The following is an 18,876-nucleotide window of genomic DNA, read 5'->3' as shown; positions in this document are numbered from 1 at the left end:
GTGAGATAGGACAGTTACCCACGTGTACTAGAAATGGCTACTGATAGTTAGCACTTGTTTGGTTAATATGAAAGAGGTACATCTCTATACCCAATGTATATAGACTTTATTATGAAATGAGCTACAGCTGTTGATTTAAGAATACAGAATGATTAGTTGTAGATGTAGATTAGATTGTGCATAGATGTACGGTATTTAAAACAATATGGCCTTGAATTATGGAAAAATTCAATTATTCTGTTACTCTTTGATAGTAAATATATAACAGAATTCTTCATGAAAAGATTTATGGTGAACAGTATAGGGGTTTTTTTTTTTTTTAGCTGCGTAAAGGATTGGCTTCCTGGTTGAAGTGTACACAGACTATAAATAAATATGTATATTTTTAAAATATAATTAATAAAACCAGAGGACTATCAAGAACAGCTGTTGCCTGAAAATTACCATTTTTAAAAAAAACTGATTAAATCTTTGTCATCTTTTTCCTTTGTTACCTTCTGAGCGCCAGTGATGTCAGAATTCAGCTTTAGCAACCTCGTATCTAAAGAATTTAAAATGTGTTCATCTCCTTTATGCAAGCCATATGTGATTCTCATGGGTAGACTTACTGGATTTTTTTTTTTTATGAAAGTCAAAAAAGAAATGGAAAAAACGTTGCTGTTTCCATAAATGTGGTGTTTCTACCTCAGTTTTTTAGGTTAGCCTGTTACTTGGGTGGGATAAGTTTTTCTAAGTTGAAATTTACCAATGAATTAGGTGTCTTCTGTGTTTAAAAAGTTGTACTTAGATCCTGCTGTGAAATTCATAAATATGACACTTCCTGTCCCTTCTCTGAAAATTACCTTTTCAAGAGAAGGAGTAAAAGGCTTGAACAGTCACAGCTGTGGGCAGATGAGACCTGTCCTGTCCTTAGTGCAAGAGACTGGAGTTTCCAAGCATCGTCAGTCTGTGAACTATTTTGAAATCTTCTGGTTATAACATAGGGGGAGACTGTAGGTATCATATACGTTTGCCACAGTTTAAAGGTTTCCTGCTGCAATTAGTGCTGCATTTCAACTATAAAACATGTTTTTTCAGACATTTTAGCAGTAAAGCAACACGGTCTCACACATTAGGTATAATTAACGTAATTCCAAACTTAGTCATTTTGCACAGCTCCACCCTCAGAAGTACCATGGGAAAGAATGTGAAGATATTTGGTTATCTTTATGGGCCAAATTGAGTCAGCATCTCAGTGATAAATGAGGTAAGTCAGGAAAGAGTAGACTGTTGAGGGATCTTAAAATTATGAGTAGCTGCTTTATCTTTTTTTTCCAAATAGAAAAGCAAAAACTTCTGAAGGGGTAAAGAGTAAGGGCTGGTTAGTCAGTTAAGAAATCTCTGCGACAATGGTCTGAACTGGGGTTGTAAAAAAAAAAAACAAAAAAACAAAAAAAAAACCCCACAAACCCAAAAAACCAAAAAAACCCCAACAAACCAAAAGAAACCTGTCCTTGTCAACACCAACATGAGGTGTTAAGCTTGACAATGAAATGTTAAGGCCATGATATTACTACTTTTGGGAGATCAATCTCTGATTGTGTGCAGTGTTTTTTCCATTTTTGCAGTAGTCCATGTTCCTCAATGCTGTTGCATGAGATTTTTGCGGCAGGAAGGTATGTAATGCTGTAAGTGATCTTTAAGAGAAAGCCACATGGCTTAGTTGGTAGAATCTAGAATGTAATTAGTCACTCTTAAAGTCCATTTTAATGTAAGGGACAGAATAGCAAGACACTATCTCTAGTTGTGAAGTCATGTTATTTTGTTTAAATATTTACATCTGCAGTGCGTGAAGTTCCATTAGGCCTGCCTACCTTCCCTATTGACTTTATTTTTATTAAAAACAAGTCATGCTAGAGTAACTGAGTACATTTTCTACTTCTTTCTAATATATCATGCATTTCTAGAAGAGGCGAAGCAGGATAGCCCATCTTTCCTTGAAGTTAATGTGTCTCAATTATTTTGTGAACTTTTTTGAAGATGTTTTTTGCAAGAAGGTTCTTCTGAAGTTTAAAACAAGACTTGAACTGACAAGGCTTGATGTAGAAGAATTCTGTAATCTTAGTTCTTTCTGAGGTAGTATGCCATTAGAGGGTATTTAATTTTTACTGTCTTGTTTTTTTCTACAGCACTAGTGTTGCTGGTATTATCAAAATGTGAGCCAGATAACTTGCTGTATTCATATTATCCATTCAATAGTGGAAATGTTTGTCGTGTTCTCAGTTTTCTCAGAGTGTTGTAGATCTTATACTGGAGTCCCTACTTTGCTTCATATTACTTACCTGCTAGTGAAGCTTCTGGGAAATACCCGGCTGCTCTGCTAAGCACTACAAAGATGGCTTTCCTTGGACTTTTCTGTCTCTCTAGAAATGAGTTTTTCTCAGCAGAAAGAGGACAATGTGAGAAAAGTTGCTATAACTGCAGTTTTTCATACATGTGTAGGGTAAAATGGGTTTAGTGCACATTTTAATTATGCAGCCTCATTATGAAGGTGTGCTATTGCTACAGAATTGTTAACATGGGAAATGACAGCATCATCGTGTCCTGGTTTCTTCACATCCAGATTGCCTTTCTGCACAGCACACCTCGCTCCCTTCCGAGTTACTGCCCACAGTATCAGGTAGCTGAATAGAAATGTTTGTTGCCAGTGACGTATAAGAGGTTTCCTGGGCTAGTCTCATGGTCTTTCCTGTCAATATAGTGAGCTTAGTTTTGGTAGAGGTTTACCTTGAGTATGTAACCATCTGCAGTTTCAAAATTAAAACTTATAAGCATATTTCCAGTCATTTTGGGAAGTTATTCTTGCTGCTTGTTCTTCAGGGAATCAAAGTAGAACATTCTGGAGAGCTCTAAGGCTGGTCACCTGGGATCTTTCTTGTGGCGTAATGTTACAGGGATATGTTACAGGTCCAAAAGTGGTGTGAGCCAGGGAAATTCCCACCCATAACCCACAGCAGACCAAAGCATAGAAATCATTAAACTGTATTTTCAGAGAAACTAAATTGAGGAACTTATTTTCTTCTCTTATTATGTTCCCTTGAAATTAGGGGTTATGATGTAAACTATTTGTAGTGTCACAACTATACCAATCTACTTGTCTTCAGTGTTTCTCTCTCTCTCTTTTTTTTTTTTTTAATCTTTTGTGCTACTGCAAACTTCTAAAACTGAATTAAGCCTTAGAAAAGTAAACTATGCAGAGGAATCCTAAACTTGGGATGGATCCAGTAAGATTTTCATTGTCTAATTTCTGTGATCATATCAAAGATATTTTTTTCAGAGTGGGAGGGTCCAAACAGATGCATACACATGTTCCAATTTAAATACAAAGTTATTGCATGTTTGGTTTCACTATGCATAGTGTTCTGCAATACAAGGTAGCTCTGTCTTTACTTGTGGCTGTGTATCTGACAGTTGACTTTGCTTATTGCTGTGACTAAGGTTTGTGGAAGAGGATGTTTTATACAAGCTGTTGATGATTGAGGTTGATACCTGTCTTGTTTTCCCAAAATACCACTGACCCTTTGTCTGAAAAAAATCATAATTATGTGGTGTAGCAGTAGCATGTCTGTATGTGTGCTAAAGTCTCATTATAAGCAGCGTAGTCAATACAATTGATTCACCTTACCCTTGAGTAAGATGCCTTGCAGCTAGTCAAGTTAATTATTTTAGACTTCATTGGCTGATAGATGAGATCTCCATTAACTACAGTGGGAGCTGAAACATCTAGCACAGGTTTACACACCTGAATTCAGGTGCCTACCTGTAGGTGTCTTAATCTTTAAATACTGTCTTGTATTCCTGATGGTAGTGCAAGTACAGGCTCTTGTCTTTCCAAATACGTTCTGGATATATCCTGATGAGATTGCTAGATATGTCTGCTTTTTCAAATTTGTTGCTTTTTAAAGTTTTTAAACTACAGAAGTTGATAACAAACTCAGCTTGGTTTGTAGAGAGGTGGTGAGAAGGTCCTTTCTTTACATCTCTGATAATTTTTATTTCCTTTGTATAATGAAAAATATACAAATATCCTTTCAGGATGAACAGGGAATAAAAGACTATATATACTCCACAAATTCATCTGTAGCTGTTCATACTGTAGTAGGAAACAAGATTCTTTTACTGGAAGTTAGTATGGGGCACCACATGCAAAACCCTTCTCTTTGCTGCTTTCCAGATGTTCAGTGTTTGGACTCTTCTTCAGGCTTTTTCTAAAGACTTTATGTAATGCAATTTTTTTTCTTTTTTGGTAATGTAATACTTTCTAACAGTTCACATCTCCAGCAAAGTCTTGCTATTTCATTTATTTCAAACAGTGCTATTGATAGTGTTGTAGTGCCTATCGCAGAATGCAGTGTCTAATCCAAGGCTGTACAAAAATCCTGCAGTCAAGCATCTCCCTTTTGAAAACTGTCCTACTGCAATACCACTTGATAGTGTTGTAGTGCCTATCGCAGAATGCAGTGTCTAATCCAAGGCTGTACAAAAATCCTGCAGTCAAGCATCTCCCTTTTGAAAACTGTCCTACTGCAATACCACTTGATAGTGTTGTAGTGCCTATCGCAGAATGCAGTGTCTAATCCAAGGCTGTACAAAAATCCTGCAGTCAAGCATCTCCCTTTTGAAAACTGTCCTACTGCAATACCACTGTGTACAGAGCTTACTGCAGTTTCTGTTACAGTAGCTCTGTGTGCAGCTCTCTGTGCCCAGCCCCACTCTGTGCTGCTTGTCCCACTGCCTCAACTCCTAGCCTTATTCCCAAAGGCAGGCTGATATTGTCTCTTCTACCCATGTTTGTTAGTCCCTTTCCATTTCCCCAAAAAAGGCAGGGTCATCAACTGGTATCTGAATCCTGGTTGGGGTTTTTTTTGGTTGTTTTTGGTTTTGTTTTTGGTGTGTTGGTTGTTTGTGGGTGTTTTTTTTTTGTGGGGGATGGTGGACCCTTAGGAAGAAAGGAGAAGTTTCTAGTCCCCCTGCTTACCTTGTAGTTCACTTCCCATGTCACTGGAAAGTCCCAGCCCTCTAGTAAGTATAGGGAGATCATGGACAGAAGTTAATATGGAGAGCAGAAGAGAGTCCTGTCTTCCCAAAATCTCACTGACCTTTTGTCTGAAGGGAAAAAAAGAAATTGTGTGGTGTGTAACATGCTATCTTTTTACTTCTGTCTTTGTTTACTTCTTGTCTTTAAATTACAAGGGGATTAAGGATAAAGCTGTTCAGTTACAAGATGCTAGGATTGGAGTTTCAGACACTAAATGGATTTGTCAACTGTAAATCAAAGATATTGATTAAAATCTGCTTTAAAATATGAGCCTTTCTCCTGCATAGGCTTTAGCATTTATTCTAGAGAACTTAGGTATGCCTAGTTTTGGTTCTAGGCATAAATCAAATTGATGCTTTTTGAGGGAAAATGATCTGTGTCCTTAATTGAGGCCAGAGGAGTACCTGTTATATTTAGGAAACTGTATTTTGAATGCATGTTTAGATTTTTGATTACTTTTTAAAAACTATATCTACTAATAACCTGTTTTCTTTTGCAGAACCCTGTGATAATATGAGAGAGATTCTCCAAAATGTGGCCAAGTTACAAGGCGTTTCAAATATGAGAAAACTAGGTCACTTGAATAATTTTACTAAGGTAAGAGCTCAAATGGTGTCAGAACAAGTGATCATACAGGCAAAATATTTTACATGTACTCTATCGGTGTTGGCTGGGAGATTCATGAAACAGCTTAGTATCATGGAACAGTACTTGGAATTTGTGTACTGTGGGAGAGGAAAGGAGTAAATAAGGACAAGCAAATATGTGAATGCAGGGTTATGCTGAAGTTTGCCTACATGTCCTACTGGCTGAATTTTTGTAGTATTTTAGTGCTTAGAAGCCTGAATTCTCTCTCAATTCATATGTTGTTGCACAGATAGAAGAGCTAAAGATTGGTTCCTGCTCCACAGAATTGAATAAAAAATGTGAAATGCCAGACTCTTTGGATGTAAACTGACAAAGTATGATGAGGGAGAGGACTCTATCAATGAGCATGATATGCAGTGGTTTGGGCAACTAACAGAATAGCAACTGTCAACTTTCATTGCAGGTTTCATAGTGAAAAAGATTTAAAGGGGCAATTTCTAGAAATGGTCTGTATTGCCAATTTTGAGGTGCTTTTTCCAAATATAAGCTTCCAAATCATAGGAATATGGAAGGTACTTGCCTGAAAATACGACAGATATGTTGGAAGCTGATGTTGTGAGCTGACTTTTGAAGCCAGAGACTGTAGTTCATAACCTGTGTTTGATCCTGAATCAGACCCTGTATAAAGGGGATCATCCAACTCTGATGTTTAGCGCTTGTTATTATATTCATCTCACTGGAATATGTTTTATAAATGTATAACTTGTACATTTGGTTTTGGAAATTCTTCCTATTTTTGTTTGAATTGTAAATGCAGTTATGAAAATAGAATAAAAGTTGCAAATTGTATTGTCTCCTTTGCGGTTGGAACAATTCTGTCGTTTTTTTCATTGCAGTAGTTAAGAGTGAAAGCCTGGAGCTTGGGGGAGATGGTTTTATTTCCTTTTTGCACTCAGGTCTTCTGCCATGAGTTGATATAGTCTCAGTTCCTCCTTAGTGAGATGGGACTGTGGGGAAGATGGTGAGGTTTTGTGACATTAGATGTGCTAAGAGCCGAGGATGTTTGTATCCTGTCTTGGAATTATATTGATAGTGATGAACTTGATTTGTCTGTAAATCCTTGCATTTTATGGTCCATTTGAAAGACTACTAATTATCTAGGATATTTGTCCTATGGGCAGGGAAAGTACCTTTGAAAAAAATGTTTATAGCCTATTTCTGATAAAATAATACAGAAAAATCTATAAAACTTAACTCTTCTGCTAGGAATATTATTATACTTAAAAGAAGATGTCAGTACCAATCTAAGCAATTGTTCCCCATTGCCCCAAATTTTTCCTTCAAAGACTGGACAATTCTCACATTTGGAAGAAATACTGTTCTACTGTTTTGGTCAGAGGAAGCAAAATGTTTGTATTCATGTGGAAACAAGTAATGTAAGTTAACATGGACTTTCCTGACAGAGATCATGGTAGACATTAAGTTTTGTATTAATTCTGAGACATCTGAGGTATGTTAGGTTCAGGTTTCTTTCCTTGAAAGAGGACTAGATTTGGGGGGTGGTGGGGTGGGTGGAAATATCCCTATTCATTAAGGAGAAGGAAAGCAATCACCCTTTAAAAATTACTGATCTAGACTCCAGGATTTTATGCAGAAGATAAATAAATTTATATAAAATTGATTAAAATAATGGTGGTCAGCAGTCAACAGAATTTGTTACTTTATCTGCAAGAATGATGCTGTAAGGCAGATATTTTGATGTTTGCATGCTTAAGAGCTGTAACTCCATTTCTGTGTCTTTCCTTTCAAGAGGAGTTTTAACTAGTGACGTTCAAGTCACCACGGCATCCATGCTTACTGTGCAAAGTATGCTGTATACATGATATTTTACAAAAACTTGCATTTCATTAATCAAATTTTAGCTAGTGCTTCTTATTAGTAAAAACTTTAATGTTCACGTTCTTGACTCTTTGGCTGTAGAACATGGGTTATTCTTGCTTAACAGGTGCTGTAGCATCTTAAGTTTTCTGCTCCAAAAAATTAGCCTTCCCAGTTCTGATGATACTCAGGCTATGGAAAGTTATGTTTTGTTCTGAATTGCATATGTGACAGACTTGGAAATTTTTCTCCTCATCTGCTGCTCATAACCTAATACCTGAAGCTGCAGTTTTGTGGGCAAAAAGGCTTGTGAAGTACTGCCTAGTCTGTATTGGACAAAAATAATCTTGTTTCTTTCAAACTGCCTGTATCACTATTTAAGCTAATCTGAATTTTGACCTGAAAACTGTTTGAGTATTTGACCTCTAGTAAACAGTCAATGACACCTTCAGTCATCACAGCAGTTGGAAAGCTTGATATGTACCGTTGTCTCCAGTAAGCTGACTAGGTTTACCCATCTTTCATTTATATGGCCAGCTACATAAGGCAAGCGCCTTGAAGTTTCCAGACTTCTGCTGATTAATACTAAAATATCATGGTTATTTCTTTGGGGTTTTCCCCACCCCCATGAAAAGTAATAAGTGATAAATTACTGAAAACCAGAAGGAACTGTACAATTGCATTTACCTAGTGGAAAATATTTTTTGGATTTGAAGTATTCATTTAGAATACTTTATTATAGAAGGTTTATTCCGCTGTTATCTTCTGAGAGATCCTTCATACCTTTTTAAACTTAAAAGCATATTTAAATAATGAACAGAAAAAAAGATCCACAGATACTGTTATAGGGATTTTTATTTTTCATTCAAAAAAGAAAGGTACTTTTTTAAGGAAAAAATGAAACTTAATTAATTTTAGCTTAATCCTAGCAATTGAATAGCATCACTGATATGGAAAAATGATCTTTTCAATCTGCTCAAAACTAATTCCATCATTATTTAATGAGGCTCTACTACTCTGCTTCATATATCTGTTAGCTTTTGACCATGCTGCCAAATTTCACTAGGATATGGATTGATTTTGGGGCTACAGAGGCCCTCAGAGATTCAGTCTCTCTCTCTGATTCATAGTCCCTTGCATCGTTTCTTGCTCTGCTTCTGTTGTCATTTCACAGAATCACAGAATGGTAAGGGTTGGAAGGGACCTCTGAAGATCGTCTGGTCCAACCCCCCTGCCAAGGCAGGATCACCTAGGGCAGGTTGCACAGGAACGCGTCCAGTCGGGTTTTGAAGGTCTCCCGAGAAGGAGACTCCACAACCTCTCTGGGCAGCCTGTTCCAGTGCTCTGTCACCCTCACAGTAAAGAAGTTTTTCCTCACCTTGAGGTGGAACTTCCTGTGCTGCAGTTTATGCCCATTGCCCCTCGTCCTGTCACTGGGCACTACTGAAAAGAGACTGGCTCCATCCTCCTGACAGCCACCCTTCAGATATTTATAGACAGTGATAAGGTCCCCTCTCAGCCTTCTCTTCTCCAGACTAAACAGCCCCAGGTGTCTCAGCCTTTCCTCATACGAGAGGTGTTCCAGTCCCTTAATCATCCTTGTAGCCCTCCGTTGGACTCTCTCCAAAAGTTCCCTGTCTCTCTTGAACTGGGGAGCCCAGAACTGGACACAATACTCCAGATGAGGCCTCACCAGTGCAGAGGGAGAGGATAACCTCTCTCGACCTGCTGGCCACACTCTTCTTAATGCACCCCAGGATACCATTGGTCCTCTTGGCCACCAGGGCACATTGCTGTCCCATGGATAACTTATTGTCTACCAGGACTCCAAGGTCCTTCTCCATGGAGCTGCTTTCCAGCAGGTCAACCCCTAACCTGTACTGGTGCATGGGGTTGTTCCTCCCCAGGTGCAGAACTCTACACTTGTCCTTGTTAAATTTCATGAGGTTCCCCTCCGCCCAACTCTCCAGTCTGTCCAGATCCCATTGAATGGCAGCACAGCCCCCTGGTGTATCAGCCACTCCTCCCAGTTTTGTATCATCAGCACACTTGCTGAGGGTGCATTCCAACCCTTCGTCTAGGCCATTGATGAAGATGTTGAACAGAACCGGACCCAGTACTGATCCCTGGGCAACATCACTAGCTACAGGCCTCCAACTGGACTCTGCGCCGCTGGCCACAACCCTTTTTTTAGGGTCTTGTCTGTCCTTTGCAAAACCCATGTATCTTAGAATCTGAATATAGTATTGACTGACTGTAACATTCATCCAAATAGCTGTATATCACTATGGGCAAAACTTGATACCTCATGATGAAATATGTAGCAGATAGGAAAAGAATATCTGCTTAGGGGCACTCAGCTGTGGAACAAACATGGAGAGCTAATGGGTCTAAATCCAGAGGACGCAGTTTCAGTAAGGGCTTCTCTTAAGACTAAGATCTACTATATGAGGAGACTACTAAATATTACCAGTGATTGTTCAAACTGTATTTCCAAAATTACAGTATAATAATTACATTTTGGACACATGGAATAATAACATCCTTTTGCCTATTAATTGCTGTGACTGTTCTGTTAAATATAAATTTGAATGGTCTCTGTGTGCGCTCAATTTGTGTATGCTGTTGACCTCCTGTGGTTCATCTCAGGACTGCTCAAGATGCAAACCAAAGCATGGTAAGTGTGATGACAGGGGACTCGCTTCAAAAATGCACTCACGCTCCACACAATAGCAGCTTTCTCAGAAATTTTTTTTCCTACATCAGAATTATAATTCTGTTTGTTGTTGGGTTTTTGTGTGTGTGTGTTTTTTTGTTTGGTGGTGTGTTTTTTTGTGGGTGTGGTTTTTTGTTTTGTTTTTGGTTTTGTTTTTTTTAGGAAAAAAGACTGTTGAAGATAATCTGGTATGTTAAATTAGGATTTCTCATTTGTGTCCGAGGTGGAATGAAGGGGAAAGGTTTAGACGTATAAATGATGAGCCTAAACAACTATTGACGTACTTGTCTGAAACTGAACAAGGAACTGTTTTTACTCACTGTCTTATCACACTGTTTTGCTTATACTGCCAGCCAATTTTTAGAGTTTATAACTTGTCAATAGAAATGCTGAAGCAGCAGTGGTGGCCTTAGGCAGTCCAAGAACATGGCATAAAAATAGATTGATGCTAGGAAGTGACATACTGTCATAACCAGTAAATGCCTAGTTTTTCATAATTGCCTAGTTTTATTATCACTTAAATTTGAAAGGTGGGGGGAAACAGGTTGTATAATAACTTTCCTTAGGTTTTATAATCATCTTGGATTATAGCCACTGTTAAAAATGCAAAATCCCAAATATGGAGCTGATCCAGGCCAATTTAATAATAGATCTCATTAAAAACTTCGGATTTCAGCATTACTGCTATGCATTTTTCTCACAATATGAAAAATAATTGTGGTTTAAAAAAACCCCACAACAAACAACACTGTAATGTGGTCCTTGGAAGAATTTGTACTTGTTGAACATAAACCTAAGTGTTTCAATATAAATCTTCATGCTAATAAAATGGGTTTACTTAAAATCAAGAGTTTCTGTGCAGTATGCTGATTTTTCAGGTGGAGGTGAACAGTAGAACACATTAAATATTTCAACTTACAGTAGCCTGTCTGTCCCCATCTTTCTCATAAGCCCCCTTTAAGTACTGGAAGGCTGCAATAAGGTCTCCCTGGAGCCTTCTCTTCTCCAGGCTGAACTACCCCAACTCTCTCAGCCTGTCCTCATAAGGAGAGGTGTTCCATCCCTCTGATGATTTTTGTGGCCCTCCTCTGCACCCACTCCAACAGGTCCATGTCTTTCCTGTGCTGAGGGCTCCAGAGCTGGATGCAGTACTCCAGGTGGGGTCTCACCAGAGTGGAGTAGAGGGTCAGAATTACCTCCCTCGACCTGCTGGCCACGCTTCTTTTGATGCAGCCCAGGATATGGTTGGCCTTCTGACCTGCAAGCACACATTGCTGGCTCATGTCCAGCTTTTCAGCTACCAGTACCCCCAAGTCCTTCTCTGCAGGGCTGCTCTCAATCCCTTCATCCCCCAGCCTGTGTTGATACTGGGGGTTCCTCTGACCCAGGTGCAGGACCTTGCACTTTGCACAGAGCATGAACATGGCGCAGAGTTTGATATATTGTAATAATTTTAGAACGGGGGTATTCACTAGTTGGTACAAACACTTACTGAATTCCTCACTGAGGAGAAACTGTTAATACTGCACTGGCTCAGAACTGAATGCAAAACTGAACCTTTTTTGAAAAAGACAAAGTGCAAAGCAATTGTAATCTGTATTAGTCACTTGAGTTTTTGGAAGTGCTTGGAAAAGTGCTTTGGGATTTGGACTTAATATTAAGTATTTCATAATTTTAGCTAGCTGTAGTAAATGAGATTACAAGGGATTTCTTTGCTGCTCTTGTAAAGGAGAACAGCATCAGCTTCTCTTGCAGAAGAGACAGTTTTCCTTTTCTCAAGGGGCTAAAACATAGCCACGCACTAGATTGCGCCTTTTAAGATTGGTTTTGGATGTAAAAACTGCACTTTTGTAAGCGCAGTTCTTTCTTCTTGTGCTCAATATGGACAGATATGGTTGAAACGTTCAGAATTTACGACAGTTTGAGTGTCCTTTTGAGTGCATAAAATCAACCTTTCCACTGACCTATGGATCTATGGCAGGCCAGGCTGAATGTCAGTTATGGGGCACTGGATGGTGCCTTTTTTCTGTGCCTGTGCTACTGTGGCAAAAGATGACTGTGGACCATCAGTGTCAATCTTTGCTTCAAAACTCACCCAAGCCCTCTTTTTGAATGCAGATGTGCTTTGAATTCAATCTTTTTCATCTCTGCTCAGGTGACCAAGTGCGCAACTAATGGCTTTTCTGAAAAGAGCTTAAAGAGGAGCAATCTGGAATTGAAAAATTGACCAGTAGGCAGCCTACACAACTGTGCAATCTTTTCTCTAGTATGAGGCACCACAGGTTTGTGTGTGTCTGACATGTATAGGCATAGAATACTAACAGCAGAAATTGTCAGTGAAGCCTGAAGTTGGTAAGTTTCCCCTTGCCATGAATTAAATTCCTCAGTTTTCTTTGAAACCATTGCCAGAAATCTTCAGTTTTACATAGTCATTTTTAAAGACTTAAGTAATAGATGTTTCCTTTTATTTTCAGCTTCTTTGTAATACTGGCCATGCTGAAGAAAAGCTAGGTTTTACGTATGACACCATCATAATATGGTAAGTAGTAAGGAGCGCTAGAGCAATACTAGGGTACTTTGATTTAATTGCACCTAGAACAATTAATTTTATTTGTACTTTTGAGCTAGTATTTTTGTAGTTCTAATGTGTTTTGAAATTTCATAATGCACCCTACAAATATTTTAAAGAGTAAAATCAAATACATTATATGATTTCAGGCAAAGAAGGGAAAATCCCCTTCAAGTTAAAGTATAGATTTCTTTAATTATATTCCTCACTGTCATGGTTTCAGCTGGGATAGAGTTAATTTTCTTCCTAATAGCTGGTATAGTGCTGTGTTTTGGATTTAGTATGAGAATAATGTTGGTAACACCCTGATGATTTTAGTTGTTGCTAAGTAGTTGTAGTGTTTATACTAAGTCAGGGACTCTTCAGCTTCCCATGCTCTGCCAGTGAGAAGGTGCACAAGAAGCTGGGAGGGGGAATAGCCAGGACAGCTGACCCAAACTGGCCAAAGAGATATTCCCTGCCAGGGATGGGCTACTGATCACCAGGTGGTTGTGCATCCCTTGTTTTTGTATATTCCATTATTATTATTTATTTATCTATTTATTTATTTATTTCCTCTTCCTTTGCTGTCCTATTAACCTGCTTTTATCTCAACCTGCAAATATTTTTCTGATTTCCCCCCCCCATCCCACCTGGGGGGGGGTGGGTGGCAAGCGAGCAGCTGCGTGGTGCTTAGTTGTTGTCTGGGGCTAAACGACGACAGTCCTTTTTGGTGCCCGACGTGGAGCTCAAAGGGTTTGAGATAATAACAGATCAGTCAGAGTGTACTAAGGGATTTATATCTGTTAACAGTTCTGGATCACGATATTGGTTTATTTGATTTGCATCATGCTCTCGTCCTTGCTGTACATGTTAAAGATGGGTGTTGGCTTCTGCAGGCTGCTGTACTCTGCGATGATTAGTAATGTCTCGCCCGCGAGATTTGTTTTTAGGACACTGACCTTGAGCTTAACGTGGTATCTGAGCTCTGTACTAAAGCCGTTACTGTATTTCGGGTACTCTCTTGTGGAGACAATTAGCAATTATATTTCTTCCTCTGAAAGTTTGTTTTATGGAAGAAATGCAGGATGGCACCTTCACTGCCTTCTACCATTACAATAACTTTTCAGTGTCTTCAACACACTTGGGTAGTTAAAATACTTCTATTGGTACTTCTGGGGAATATTGTTTAGGTCTTGTCTAACGTTAGCAAGCAATTTAAGAATATCACCCAGAGATCTACCCCAAGGCTGGATAGTTATGAATGGCAGGGTGTGTGGAACAGCATGGGCAAATGCCCAGGACGGTGGGCACCTCCAGTGTTTGGAACTTCACTCCCGAACAAGTGCAGAATCCTGATAAACTAGCAGAATATTTGGAAGGAGTATGCTGTCGCCCTGGCAGTTCCAAGGAGACACAAATCATTGCAATGTGCTGGGGCCTGGCCCATGCCTACTGAGCCCTGTTCAACACTATTTAGTACCTTCCAGAGACCCTCTCTTCCCTTTGATCTGACAACAATGCAACAGGCACTGCGGATACTCCAACCCCCGTGACAGGCACTGCAGCTGAACCAAAGAATCAACCCATGCCAGTATCAGTTGACCCTGTACAAAAGAAGAAATCTTGAAGCAGACGTCAGCTTGTTTAGTAAGGGATGAAGGACCTTCTTCTAAGAGGGAGCAGGAGGAAGAAATGGAGGAGACAGACTACTCTGAAGCAGGGCCATCATGAGAAGAGAAGAGGGAAGAAAGGCGGCTGCTGCTCGGGGAGGAGGCAGAGGAAGAACTCATAAAAGAGGCGGTAACCACCTGATCCCTATCCCTGAGTGAGCCATGAGATATGCAACAGAATTTCAGCCATCATCCAGGTGAGCACATTGTCACCTGGCTGCTCCGATGCTGGGATAACAGGGCCAGTAGCCTGGAATTAAAGGGTAGGGAAGCCAAGCAGCTGGGATCCCTTTCTAGGGAAAGGGGGCATTGACAAAGCAATTGGAAAAGGTGCACGAGTCTTCAGCCTCTGGAGGCGACTCCTGTCGGGTGTGAAGGAAAGGTATCTGTCGTGGTTTAGCCCCAGCTGGCAACTAAGCACCACGCAGCCGCTCGCTCACTCCCCCTCCCGCAGTGGGACAGGGGAGAGAATTAGGAAAAACCTCGTGGGTTGAGATAAACACGGTTTAATAGGACAGAAAGAAAGAAGGGAACAATAATGATAATACCAACAAAGGAATGTACAAGAACAAGTGATGCCCAATACAGAAATTGCTCACCACCCCGTGATCGACAGCCCGTCCCCGAGCAGCGATTTCCGCCCCCCCGGCCAACTCCAGTTTATGTACTGGGCATGACGTCGTATGGTAGGGAATATCTCTTTGGCCAGTCTGGGTCAGCTGTCCCGGCTGTGTCCCCTCCCAGCTCCCCGTGCACCCCCAGCCTGCTCGCTGGCAGGCCAGCACGAGAAGCTGGACTGTCCTTGACGGCTCAGCAACAACCCAAAACATCAGCACATTATCAACAGTTCCTCATCCCAAATCCAAAACACAGTCTCACATTAGCTTCTGTGAGGAAAACCAGCTCTATCCTGGCTGAAACCAGGACAGTATCCACCCCTTATTCCATACCATTTACGTCATGCCCGGGTCCTATACTTTTCAATACATTCCAATTATTCATTATTACTCTTCCTGTCTTTTAATATATACACACAGATATCACTCTCTTAGTCCATGGGCCATCACTTAAAATGTCTATGGAGTTCAGTCAGTCCATGACTCTGGGCTTCATCCATCATAGCAGTCTCTCAGGGCAGGGGAGATGGTATGTGGTGTTGGATTGTCATCTGGCACGGTCCATGTCCATGATCTGCAGGTCGAAGATGTCGATCTCGAGGGATTTGTTGGGCGCAACCTGCTGAAGCCAGTTCTGGTTTCATCACTGCTGCACGTTGCTTGGTTTCAGTGAGGCTCATTCTTCATCAGTCTGGGTGATTCTTACTATAATACCATTGATATGGTAGATAGCAGCCATAGTAGTAATGTCATACTGAACAATTAACATAATACAATTCAAATCATTGACTGTTTTCACCCAAAATCAAGTCTCCTTGAGGTACACATCGGACTTCCCCATCCTTCCGCATTACCCACCAAGTGCACCCAGGTCCCTGGGCAAAGGCAATCCCACGAACGGGTTTGCCTTTTCCTAAGGCAGGAGTAACCCAGACTGTCTTCCCCAGCATGTTTCTCACATGCACCACAGGGACTTTATCCCCTTCTACAGTACGTAGAAGTTTTGATTGGGCAGGGCCGGCTCTATTAGTAGATCCCCTAGTGTTGACTAACCAGGTGGCTTTGGCTAAATGTTTATCCCAATTTTTGAGTGTCCCATCACCCATTGCTCTCAGTGTAGTCTTTAACAGTCCGTTGTATCGTTCAATTTTTCCGGAAGCTGGTGCATGATAGGGGATATGATACACCCACTCAATGCCGTGCTCTTTGGCCCAGGTGTCTATGAGGTTGTTTCGGAAATGAGTCCCATTGTCTGACTCAATTCTTTCGGGGGTGCCATGTCGCCATAAGACTTGCTTTTCAAGGCCCAGGATAGTGTTCCGGGCGGTGGCATGGGGCACAGGGTATGTTTCCAGCCATCCGGTGGTTGCTTCCACCATGGTAAGCACATAGCGCTTGCCTTGGCGAGTTTGTGGAAGTGTGATATAGTCAATCTGCCAGGCCTCCCCATATTTATATTTCAACCATCGTCCTTCATACCAGAGAGGCTTTAACCGCTTGGCTTGTTTGATCGCAGCGCAGGTTTCACATTCATGGATAACCTGTGCAATAGCATCCATGGTCAGGTCCACCCCTTGATCCCGAGCCCATCTATATGTTGCATCTCTTCCCTGATGGCCTGAGGTGTCATGGGCCCACCGAGCTATAAATAATTCACCCTTATGTTGCCAGTCCAGATCCACCTGAGCCACTTGGATCTTAGCAGCCTGATTCACCTGATGGTTGTTTTGATGTTCTTCGGTGGCCCGACTCTTGGGTACGTGAGCATCTACGTGACGTACTTTTATGACGAGATTCTCTAGTCGGGCAGCAATATCTTGCCACAATTCAGCAGCCCAGATGGGCTTGCCTCTGCGTTGCCAGTTGCTCTGCTTCCATTGCTGCAGCCACCCCCATAGAGCATTTGGTACCATCCATGAGTCAGTATAAAGATAGAGTACTGGCCATTTTTCTCGTTCGGCAATATCTAAAGCCAGCTGGATGGCTTTCACCTCTGCAAACTGACTTGATTCACCTTGTCCTTCAGCCACTTCTGCAACTCGTCGTATAGGGCTCCATACAGCAGCTTTCCACCTTCGATGTTTGCCTACAACACGACAGGACCCATCAGTGAACAGGGCATATTGCCTTTCGTTCTCTGGCAGTTCATTATATGGTGGAGCCTCTTCAGCACGCGCCACCTCCTCTTCCGGTGATATTCCAAAATCTTTGCCTTCTGGCCAGTCCATGATCACTTCCAAGATTCCCGGGCGATTAAGGTTTCCTATTCGAGCCCGCTGTGTAATAAGCGCGACCCACTTACTCCACGTAGCATCAGTCGCATGATGTGTAGAGGGGACCCTCCCTTTGAACATCCAGCCCAGCACCGGCAGTCGGGGTGCCAGGAGGAGCTGTGCTTCAGTACCAACCACTTCTGAGGCAGCTTGAACTCCTTCGTATGCCGCCAATATCTCCTTTTCAGTTGGAGTATAGTGGGACTCAGATCCCCTATATCCTCGACTCCAAAACCCTAGAGGTCGACCTCGAGTCTCTCCTGGTGCCTTCTGCCAGAGACTCCAGGTAGGGCCATTCTCCCCGGCTGCCGTGTAGAGCACATTTTTAACATCTTGTCCTGCCCGGACTGGCCCGAGGGCTACGGCATGAACTATCTCCTGTTTGATTTGTTCGAAGGCTTGTCGTTGCTCAGGGCCCCATTTAAAATCATTCTTCTTCCGGGTCACTTGATAAAGAGGGCTTACAATCAGACTGTAATTTGGAATATGCATTCTCCAGAAACCCACAACACCCAAAAATGCTTGTGTTTCTTTTTTGCTAGTTGGTGGAGACATAGCTGTTATTTTGTTGATCACATCCGTTGGGATCTGTCGACGTCCATCTTGCCATTTTATTCCTAAAAACTGGATCTCTGGTTCAGCTGCAACAGTCTGAGTAGCTACAGTGCCCGCCGTGGGGGTTGGAGTAGTGGCAGTGCCCGCCGTGGGAGTTGGAGTAGTGGCAGTGCCTGCCACAGGGGTTGGAGTAGTCACAGTGCCTGCCATCTTCAAGGAAGATGTTCTATGTCACCCAGGCAAGTGGACCACCATGGAGAAAGGTATCCAGTATCTGAGGGAATTAACTGTGGTAGAGGTGATTTATGATGACCCGGACAACACAGATCCAAATGAAGTCCAATGCACATGACCCACATGGTGGAGGTTTGTATGGAGCGCACCATTGTTGTAAGCCAACTCATTAGCAGTAATGATCTGGAAAGATGGAGAGGGACCAATGGTGGATGAATTGGCTGGCCAACTCCAGTAATACAAGGAAAGTCTCTCCTCCTCCCTATGGGCCTGTGTCTCGGCTGTGGAGAAACTATCTGACAAGTCTGAAAACCTGTTTGAAAAACTGTTCCAGGAGTTCCAGCAACTCACAGAATATATATAACTCCCTACCTGTAAGAACCAGTATCTCAGCTGTTCGGAGTAAGCGTTATTCAGCTCAAGACAGAGGATATAAGGGGTACACACCTTTGGCCACCCTGTGGTTTTACCTGCGTGACCACAGAGAGGACATGAGGAAGTGGGATGGAAAAATCTACCTTGACCTTAGAGGCATGGGTATGTGAGTTGCAAGGGGAAACGATCACAAAAGGGATTTCTTCCAGGAAAACTGCATCTCCAGTGGGCAGTTTCCCAGATAGACTAGAATGGCTGGTCTGACTTCCAGTCTTAATAGAGGGAGTTCTGATTTGTATTCACAAGAAGTGAATAACGGCCACTATGACCAGGACTAGAGGG

At 41.5% G+C, this 18,876-nt stretch overlaps 1 protein-coding gene across 1 annotated transcript in view; it reads left to right on the top strand.

The window, feature by feature from the left end:
• Positions 1 to 18,876, top strand: part of LOC309415129 (rapamycin-insensitive companion of mTOR-like) — a gene marked incomplete at both ends in the record, with an annotated part of 100,242 nt that overhangs the window by 13,837 nt on the left and 67,529 nt on the right. Inside the window, 2 exons of the mRNA XM_082012576.1 lie at positions 5,577 to 5,674; positions 12,734 to 12,798. Of these exons, the coding sequence (XP_081868702.1) occupies positions 5,577 to 5,674; positions 12,734 to 12,798 (163 nt within the window). The remainder of the gene's footprint in view (positions 1 to 5,576; positions 5,675 to 12,733; positions 12,799 to 18,876) is intronic.

This window comes from Phaethon aethereus, assembly GCF_964289735.1.
Source record: "Phaethon aethereus genome assembly, chromosome: W".
Classification (NCBI taxonomy): Eukaryota; Metazoa; Chordata; class Aves; order Phaethontiformes; family Phaethontidae; genus Phaethon; species Phaethon aethereus.
Note: the sequence above shows the minus strand (reverse complement) of the source record. Positions and strands in the feature narration are given on the sequence as shown.